General features: G+C 43.9%; 2 protein-coding genes across 6 annotated transcripts in view; one reads left to right on the forward strand and one right to left on the reverse strand.

Annotated features, from left to right (window-relative positions):
• LOC106750139 (segmentation protein cap'n'collar) overlaps nucleotides 1-10,414 on the forward strand; it is a 119,948-nt gene that overhangs the window by 87,457 nt on the left and 22,077 nt on the right. For 4 of the 5 annotated variants that reach the window (XM_014630251.1, XM_014630249.1, XM_014630252.1 and 1 more), the window contains exon 7: nucleotides 105-329. In XM_014630251.1, the coding sequence (XP_014485737.1) occupies nucleotides 105-329 (225 nt within the window). The remainder of the gene's footprint in view (nucleotides 1-104; nucleotides 330-10,414) is intronic. The other variant, XM_014630250.1, reaches the window with a different exon arrangement.
• Nucleotides 924-6,163, reverse strand: LOC106750140 (ATP-dependent RNA helicase vasa). The gene is made up of 4 exons (XM_014630254.1): nucleotides 5,125-6,163; nucleotides 3,274-3,348; nucleotides 1,226-3,175; nucleotides 924-1,088 (listed from the first exon to the last, which is right to left on the reverse strand). The coding sequence occupies exons 2-4, from the start codon at nucleotides 3,340-3,342 to the stop codon at nucleotides 1,005-1,007; spliced, it is 2,103 nt and encodes a 700-aa protein (XP_014485740.1). The 5' UTR covers nucleotides 3,343-3,348; nucleotides 5,125-6,163; the 3' UTR covers nucleotides 924-1,004.

A 10,414-nucleotide genomic window follows, 5' to 3' on the forward strand; every position in this document is an offset into this window, starting at 1 on the left:
ATACAAATGTTTGTGAAAGGTGAAACAGAATACGAAGATGTGCTATAATTTGAAGTTTTATCTAAGAAATTTCATTTTCTGAACTAAGCTGCTCACTGTTACAGGTGGGTCGTCGAATTTGGGCTCAGCCGTGGCAACATCGATGAATTTGACAAACAGCAGCGAACCAATGGGTGCAGAGAGCGGCGCAACATACAAGTCTGAGCCCAGCGATATGATGTATTATCATACGCCGGCAGCAGATTCCATCAACCAAACCACGGACGGATTCCTATCGTCTCTACTTAACGACGAGGATTTACATCTGATGGACATGGCCATGAATGATGGTAAGTACGAGTTCCTATCATTACATTATTAGGATTCACATTAAAACGGAGATATAATGAAGTATATGTTAAAATTACTTAATATTAAAATAAGTTTTTATTACAAAAAATAAGGTACAAAAATGCTTATAATGAGGAACCTAACGTAAGGAAACAGTTTTGTAAAATAAAATATTTCTTTAACTTTCTTGTAACACAAACTTATATCTTATGAGGTAATCTGGGAATTAGTCATAAAAAAACTAATGTTAAAAGAACAATTACATCTTAATCTTACCCTGAAATACCGTTTTCTCTTACGGCACGACTAATGCAAGGAACTTTTGTATAACCTGACATATAAAACTTATTGTTGAAGATACATGTAATTATATTCAATTACACGTATTTTTACATCTGCGCGTAATTACGCGTAATAAGTTATATGTAATAGTCTTTGTATCTAGGCATCAAGTTGTACATTTTAAACAAAAATATATTCAACTTTCTCATTATTTTTTAAGAAATATGCTGAGGTATATTATACAGTAACCTGGCATAGCATAAAGAAAAGAAAAAAGAGGAAGGGAGCGAAAAATAATAATCTTGACCGTGTCGACGGACTCAACGTGTATTACTTTTGTTTTTAACTTAAAAGAAACTCTTTCCGTAATATCATATTGAGGTACGTTGTATTTACCACTCCTCTTCCGGTTCCACTTGTACGGGGGGTGCATCACCAATAACTTCGTCGTACGATTCACCATATCCATCTTTGTTCTGCAAAAAACAACATTCTTTAATCACTCATAAAAATTCGTACATAACTATATATATAAGTACATTCTTAATATAATGAGAAGAAATCGCGTATTATTAATACTTAATCGTGAATTCAAACCGTACACGTCACTCACGTTTCTGATATCCACTCCGCCGAATCGTCGTGATCCTCGACCGGGTGCGAAACTTCTGCTACCGCCGCCGCATTCCAGCCAGTCTGGCACCGGCTGACCCGCTTGCTTCAAAATCCTCACCAAATCGCCAGTGATAGGCGTATCATGCTCCGGGTCGAAGAAAGAAGTCGCTTTACCTCGATTACCCACTCGGCCGGTTCGTCCAATTCTATGGACGTATTCGTCGATCGTCTTCGGTAAATCAAAGTTGATAACATGAGCGACATTTTTGATGTCTAGACCGCGCGCAGCCACCGCCGTCGCCACTAAGATCGACATCTTGCCCCGCTTAAAATCAGACAGGGCCTCTTCTCGTTCCCTCTGCAGTCTGTCGCCGTGTATACTAGTGGTCGGGAAATTGTTTTCCGACAAGAACGCGGCGATAAAATCGGTGTGTCTCTTTTGTTCGACGAACACCAACGTACCTTCTATACTGCCGGTCTCATTCTGCTTCTGTATCAATTCCTTCAGCAGCTTACGTTTATCTGGTTGCCCGGACGCCTGATAAAAATTCTGCTCCACGTCGGCGCAGGCGCCGCCGACGATCCCAACGGCAAGGAATAGATAATTCTTCAAAAATCGCCCCGCCAACTCTTGTATCTCGCTGGGGAACGTAGCGGAGAACATTAACGTCTGCCTTTCTTCCGGAGGCACCATTGTCTCGTGGTCGACGATCTTTTCGATTTCAGGTAAAAAACCCATGTCGAGCATTCGGTCGGCTTCGTCCAGCACGAAGAAACGTAGAGACGACAATCTGACTCGGCCTCTCCCAATGAAATCCAATAACCTACCCGGAGTCGCGACTAAAATATGACATCCGGCGGAAACCCTGTTTCCCTGATGCATGACCGACGTTCCTCCGTAAACCAGTTCACTTTTCAGGACAGAGCTAAGGGCGAATTTCCGGACTTGTTGATGTATCTGGGAAGTGAGCTCGCGCGTGGGCGATATTATGATTACGTGCGGCTCGCAGGACGTGCCCGTTCTAACCAGTTCCTTCGGGTTCTCCAATAAAGTATGTATGATGGGAACGACGAAAGCTGCCGTTTTACCCGAACCCGTCTGCGCGCAAGCCATCAGATCGCGGCCGCTCAATATAATCGGGATGGCGTATTTTTGAACGGGAGTAGGCCTCTGATAACCAGACTTCTTGATGTTTTCCACCAACAGAGTTCTCAGACCGGACGATTCGAAGGAATGTATCGGAAGCGGTGCGTTCTCACCGGACACCTTCACCTCGATATCGTCATATTTATCGAAATTGATTCCCATCGACACATCGTGCCCGAATAAGTAGTTCTCATCATTCGGCTCATCCGGCGGAATGTAAATCTCCCTGTTCTTCTTATCACCGTCACCGTCGTCTCTATTGCCGTCGCTGTTGTTTCTCCTGTTGCCTCGTCCTCCCCTATCTTCGCGATTTTCATCGGTTGCATCGCCGTAATAATCATCGTCGCCTCCTCTCCTGTTTCTACCACCACCGTAACCACCGCCTCTGCCGCCTCTGTCGTCGTTTCTATCCCGTCTCGGTCCATCTCTCCTATCGTTTCTCCCATCATTCCCATCATACCCCCCGTCCTCGGTTTCGCCGTCATTTTTATTCCTGTTGCGTTTATCCCAGTCACCGTTATTCCTATTACTTTGCCCCTGCCACCTGCGGTCACTTCCATCACCGTCGCCTCTCCCGTAACGCGGTTTGTCGTTTCCTCCGAATCTGTTACCGCTGCCATTATATCTATTATTGCCGTAATCTCTATTGCTGGTGCTGTCGTTACGGCTTTCTTGGTAGCTCGCATTCTCATCGCTATAAGAATTACCACCACCCACGCGGAAATCGCTGTCATCGTTGTTGTTATTGTACACAGCTGCACCACGTCCTTTACCCTTGACCGGTGCACGTCCTTGATCAAACTGACGATAAGGATAATATTGTAATTAATCGCACGAATTTATTACATTTTCATTTCTACAGCATATTACTTGACTTTGTGAGATTTTGATTTTCTTACCGAAGACGACGCGTCCGTCGGTGGTTGTGAAAAGTCTATTATATTGCCTCTCCATTGTTCGTCACTCATCTTGATCTAAAATACATATTGCAATTAGGTATAAATACAATAATGATGTTATAGAAAATATAAAATTAAATAAATACTTAGTCTTCTTATTATAATTAATAACTAAATTTTCTTTTATCCCTTTTAAAAATTAAATGGAACCGGAAAAATGTTCAGTATAAAACTGTAAAAAGCAGTAAAAATACCGTAAAAAGTAATTCATTAAAATTAAAATGGCACACATGTAATAATTCAATCGTAGCAATGAACATAGATCAATTATACAAGATAAATAATTATTTTGATATTCATGATATGCAGGTGGAACAAATTAAGCGACAGGAAAATCATTTGGAACAACTGTTTTGCAAAAATCACAACAGTTAATAAGAAATTAATTAATCTGTGTGAGCTAATAAGAGCTAGGTCGGATATAATAGGAAGGGAAATGTCTTACTTCTGAAGATGTCCCAGCAGTGACGAGTATCAACTGATAGCGAAAGACTATCTATTTTCTCAAATTCTAAAATAATCATTGGACATATCGCATACAAAACAATAATAGGAATAAATTATAATATATTAATCTGAATTAAAACACGGCATAGTAAAATTTTATTATACATGGTTTCTCTTTCCTCAGATATATAACAAAAATTAATTTAAATCAGTCTTCATAAAATTGCACGTATAACGTACTTTTCATATCATAATACTTAATAATTTTGCACATAAAAAATCTCGTACATCTAACAACTTCATATTTCAATTTTCCCCTCATTTCCGGCTTTCTCTCTTTCATTTCAACATTAAAGCGAAATCCCGTGAAGTGTGGGGGAGGAGGGGGGGNNGGGGGGGGGGGGGGGGGGGGGGGGGGGGGAGGCAGCGCAACTTCTCTCTCTTTCTTTGAATACGAAACGCTCGGTTAGTTTTTGTAACTGGAATCGATACCGATGATGCCAGAATTATCCGATTTCGTCATAATGGGATAAAGAGCGTCCATGCAACGGTGCTTTGTTGTTGCTATCGGCGGTAATTCCATGAAATATTTGAAAGGGATACGCAGGTATCGTCATCGTGATCTCACGTTCCCTCAAGGATTGTATATACAGTCCCGCGCTCGCTCGGCCGGATCAAAGGAGCCGCGTGCACTCGACTAATGGAGGCCGACATTATCGGATGTATAAAAATTACCGACGACACTTATACAACGATCGGTACACCTCATGCCAAAACTTGCCGGCATTCTTCTCGCAACATTGGTAATCTAAGACCGATGTATGTTTAGTCTGCGAGCAGCATAGCGCGAATAACATGCCGCAGTGTGTCGACGAACGACGCTGCTATAGTTTCATGCAATCAGTTGTAGAAAATTCAACGAGACAGCCCGAACACTTCACACGGCGAGCGCGATCGTGCACATTGCGTATTGATACATGCACATACACGTCTCGTCGTGTACGAGTCAAGCCATCATAACTGAAATTTTGCGATTTTCGACCTTGTGCGTACACGTGCATAAGGCCGAAAATCGTGTAACCTCCGACAGACGGAACGGCCCGGCGACGACTATACGGTTGAGAATCCTAACAACCCGGAGCACACGAACGGCGTGCAGACCGAACCGCGAACCACGTGTTTGACGCGCGAAATATAGTCACGAGTTTACCCATCGCGTTCCGGCTAAGATGGCCGCGCCGGCGACACGCAGTTGAACCGCGATCAACGCACCACCGTTTCCCGCTCGTTCGCCGTACGTACGTCGCGTCTTCGCGTCAGAAGGTCGCGTGTCGGGCTACTCACCGGGTTTGCTTCTCCCAGGAAGATGAACGAGCCGATCGAGCGCTAGGCACAGGGTTTGAGACCGAAACTTCAACAGCTCTCGATCACACAAGACCTGGCCGGATCGTTGCGCTGAAACGAACTGTCCCCACCGGCGCGAGCGCCGCTTCTCGCTGAGTCAGTTGCGGTGTCGCCCGCGCATGCGCGCCGCGCGCTCCAAGCAACAGGAGCGCAAGTCCCGGGCCAGTTTCTTTGTTTGTCAATATCACCGCTGCTCTCGATTCCTCTCGATTCAGCCTCGACACAGTTTCCAATAACCCGGACCAATTTGTAACATCGTCGATTCCATTTGAGGGATTTTCCACGAAAATTGAAATAGAGAAAATAGGAGGAGAGAAAGAAAGAGAAAGAGAGAGAGAGAGAAAACACGTGACCGCCCTGTTCCGAAAGGGACAGCGAGAGAAGGGAAATTAGCGCGATCAGATACGTAGATTTTTCGTACTGCAAAAATGAAAGCGTCGTCATTTCAGCCGAACCTTCTGGAAACGAAAATGTTATTGATTTATAGCAGCGACGCGCGATGAAGGGAGACGGTGAGAAGAAGGGATGAATTGTCGGGGGCTGGAATGGCGCGCAAAAAAGCTGCCGCGCTTTCAAACGTTATCTCATTGAATCTCTGTTATCTCATTGAATCTCTGTTTGTTTCATCTCTCTGTTCAATTACTACGATTTATTTGTTTGCGAATATTTTATCGCTATTTTTAAGAGATAAAATCGCAACGATTTTCCTCAATGCGCGCGCGCCGTTTACGCGTCCGGCCAAGGTGATCTCTTTTCGCGCAGCAATGAAATAATTTCCCGGAGCGCCGGAAGCGATATTCGCTCGCGCGATTTTCCGCCTTATCGGACTTTTCCGCCGGTACTCCGCGCGAGTACACGCGTACCACGGCCGCATATTGAACGCACGAACGTCGTTTGCACTTTACTACGAGTCTTCAGGAATTAAACGATATCAAAAGCTTTTGTATTATCGGTGCTCTGATATCGGGAGGAGATTTTATCTCGGAAAGTTCCCGGGCAGGATTATGTCAACCTACCAGAATATGTTATTCAGACTTCGAAAGCCAGGTACGGCGGCGACCAAGAGTCATTTTGGGTTTATACGTTCGGGGTATTGTGTGAAGGACGAGAGCGAAATCAACGATATCCTACGAGCAAAAAAGGACGTGAAAGAAGACTGTCTTTGGGTCGCTCCGAGCGTTCTTATTTACGGCTGTCGGCCAGATAGTGTTACTTGACTGGCTTTCGTATATGTGTGTGTGTGTGTGTGTGTTGTGTGCACGCGCGCGCGATGAGTTCGCAGTATCCATTACGTGCTGGTATTTCTCCCTAGGTCAGTATTTCCTCGAGTATTTCGCAGGTATCGCGCATAAGCCAAGCAGGCTGCGGGAAGTTCGCTCTCTTCGGAAAATATCCCGCCAAGTACGACATTTGTGACACATCCGTGTAACCGTTTATTTCGGATATTTTCCTATCCGAATACGCGCCCATGTGTCTATATATTAATATTCGCTTCGATATTTATTCGGTGACACAGTCGTGTCACGATTCGCTGTATCGCTCGGAAGTGTCACGAATCCGGACGAGAGAAAATTCCGTCGTCACAGTCGATTTTGCCTCGCGCTCCGCGAGAATTCCTTATCGCACAGGCGCAAGTGACACTAATCTATAAACGCTGAATCATTTTCGTATCGAGCTGTTGAGCGTACGTATTATTCTTATGAGCACCTTTGTCCACGATGCGAATGTAAATGCGAAAGAAACCGGTATCAAACCGGTTGTATGCAAAATTATCCGCTGCATATAATGGGAGCGGAGATACACCGCTGCGTCAAATTTCGCGCTCAGCGAGTCTGAGGCTGAGTATCCGATAATCACTGACAGTACTGAAAATCTATAGTTCATGTTACGTATATTACACAGAAAAAAGAAATTGGCTCTCTTAAATCAAAAACAGATATTCTCACATATATGTGAAGAGAAAAGAAATTGAAATTTTGCGAAGTAAATGTTTCTTCGATATTTTTTGGTTAGAAAAAAATCTGATTGTGACAACGGAATATATATTTATGCGAGATATACCCGAGTTTTCTCATTAATTGGTTTATTTCTGTGAAATAAACCTTATGTTTAACAAATACATTTTCCACTCTTTTTTTCTCAGTGTAAACAAATACATTATACTCTCCTTAGAAGATGTTCAGTTTCGATTGGATTGAATCTGATGTGTTACTTGCACTTAACTCAGAATTTAAAATCTCCTAAGAACGTTATAATACTTGCTTATATATGAGAATATCTATCATTAATTGAAGACTATTTTTCCCTGAATATCGGAACGCGGTCTGGAACTTATTCGTCGGAATACTCGCACGGGTCGTTCGTACGACAGTTTACAGTAATGTCTTAGTCTCGACTGTTACAATTTCTCGCATCCGCAATCTCCTCCGCAACGATATTGTGTTACTAACGTCGGCTTAAACGTCGACTTTAGTTGGCGTCGATACGAAGCGGCTTTTAGCGGTTTTATCATTATTTGTTAAATATGCAATCGCGCGAATATTAATAGCAACAACAACAGTTCGACTATATCGCGCGATAGTGAAGTCGATTATTTAGACTGCCCGTGCTGGATGTTTGCTTATGTTGAATTTAACGTTTGAACTTTCTGATAATGACGCGATCGCGCACCAGCGACATCGATTTCCTACATTTCCATACAATAGCACAGAAACTCGTAACGGGCGCCTCATCGCGTTCCCTTCCTATGATAATATCCTCACACAATTTCAAATTCATGCGCGCTATTATCCTCTCGTCATATCGCGCTAATATTTACCACCATCTACCACTCGTGTTTCACGAGACTGTATATCGTGTCCGTTCATATATCACTGTTGCATCTCTCGGTCACCACTGATCAGTCTCGCCCCCTCGTTATCCGCCGTGCGCTCAATACCGTCGATACTGAAACGATTTTCATAACCGCTCCTCCCCATGCGAGATACGATTAATTCACCGCGGCATATTCCGTTCATCGTTCGGCTTGTTTCCAAGGTTCTTGCACCGCACAAATGCTCCTCGGCGCGGAAATGTTGTTCGCCTTCCGCATCTTGACGTATATTTGTTTCGGCATTCTCTCGTGACAGATCGTCATAAAAGTCCGTTGTCATGACGATAAGAAAAAGCGGACTAAATTATCTGAAATTTGATAATACTACCGATGCACGGAAGAAGAGTGCTTAAGTCAAATAAACCCGTAATTAGCCCGTTTTCAGTCTTTTAAATCGAATAATATTTTTACTGATTTAAATCTATTTTAGTAGCTTGTAGTATTTAGTAAATATACTCATTTGAATGCAGTAATATTTCAATTTGTAAATAAATTACTGAATGTAGGTGTGAAATGATTTTAAATTTAAATGAGTATTTGCTAGAATTACTGTTATTAATTATTAATAGTTACAATTATTATAATTATTAATATTACATATTATAATTGCTAGTATTATATTATAATTATTAATATTAAATGTTATAAATATTAATATTACATTATAACTGTTAATGATTAATAATTATAATTAGGGGAAACTGGAATTAGTTTGCTAAAGAGGTAAGTTGACTGATTGATTGTATCTGTCGTTTTTTAACAGATTAAAAAAATCGGTCAAGTAAGGATTTCGTAACTATCTTTGAAATTTTTGCAATTTCTATGAGTACTTCATTTCCACTGAAAAAAACCTGGTTCTGATGGCTTTCAACTTCAATTTTCCGTCGGGCAAATATTTCCTAAAAACAAATTCTGATATTCTCAATATTATGAATTTACCATTCTCGTCGCCATTGTTTTAACACACAAATAAATGTCTACTAATACGAAAATAAATATCATATATTCTATTTACCGAGGAGTATCGGAGTAACCATTTTACCCGGATCAAGTAAATATTACTCGAACGGTGGCACCTCTTTCTTTCTCAACGCGCGCAATTCTAAACAAGTATGGAAACAAGATTTATCTCGCGCGACCCGTCGTCAACACACGCTGCCTGCTAAATGCGAGATATCTCGAGCAGCGAGCAATAGGCAACGTGTTAATAACCGGCACGTCGGGGAACACAACGCGTCGTTCGTCGGTTTAGCGCGCAATCGAAGAACGAGAGAGAGAGAAAAGCAGAGATAAATGACGGCGATCGGAGAGAACGTCTGAACGAGCCGAGCGATCAGCATTTATCCGAGCGTCGCACACGCGTGTGTGCGTATACCTGTGCGCACCTACGCGCGGAGGTGTCTGAGCGAGAGCGCAGAAGAGAGGACGACGACTAGACGTCGTGGTCGCGCGTAGAGCGCGCGACCGGCTCTGTTCAGTTTCTAACAACGTGCCGCCGTCGAAGACTCGCGACTTCCTGTCGGTACGCGGTGCGCCCGTTTATACCGCCGTGCGATATCCTCGCGGGCAGGTAGAACCCAGCCGAGCTCGATCAATGTGACATGTGACTCATCTCGCCGCCGTCGTTAACTGCTACCCGGGGTATGTCGACATTACCGAGGCGATTCGCGATAAATGGCCGGGGAGGGCGGTTGCGAAATTCGTATTATCCGTAATAAAGTATCGCTCGGGAATGAAAGACGCGCGATTACTTCTCAGACGGAGTATCTCGCTCGCTCGATCGGCCGATTATCGCGCGGCTTGTTTGTCAGCGCGAGCTCGTAGTCCCCCTCGTGATTTCCCAGGCGCGTCGTTATAAGCGGATAAGGATCGCCTGCGGGGAGCGGGAGGCGCATTACGAAAAGTCGAGGTCGATCGAGCGAGCCGGCAAAATCGCGGCGACCCGAGGAATTTCCGATCGGCGGCCTCTCGTCGCGTGCAACGGCTCGTTTCGCGGCAGCCCCGCTTCACGGATATCAACCCCTTTGAATCCCCGCGCGAGTGTCGGATCGCGTTCCGCTCGAAACGAGCGCGGCGATCGTGACGGATAGCGCGGAACGCAGAGCGGATGGACAGCGGCGCGCTCAGTATATGGTCTTGGCATGATTTATCGCTATTTTTTATGCCGAGACCGTCTCTGCCGTCCAGATGGTGCGCAGTACGGCCGGTCGTGGGCGCTTCTACACGGAGGAAACAAGTTTTGCTGGAACAGCGAATTGGTTGTTAATATAGCGACAACGGAAAAATTGGAAATGCGGAATGTTATAGCGTCGGTTACCGGTGACCGACACAGCAGCAACCCGCTTATCGTGATCTATT

The sequence above is a fragment of the Dinoponera quadriceps genome, unplaced genomic scaffold (assembly GCF_001313825.1).
Source record: "Dinoponera quadriceps isolate SergipeBrazil2010 unplaced genomic scaffold, ASM131382v1 scaffold4585, whole genome shotgun sequence".
Classification (NCBI taxonomy): Eukaryota; Metazoa; Arthropoda; class Insecta; order Hymenoptera; family Formicidae; genus Dinoponera; species Dinoponera quadriceps.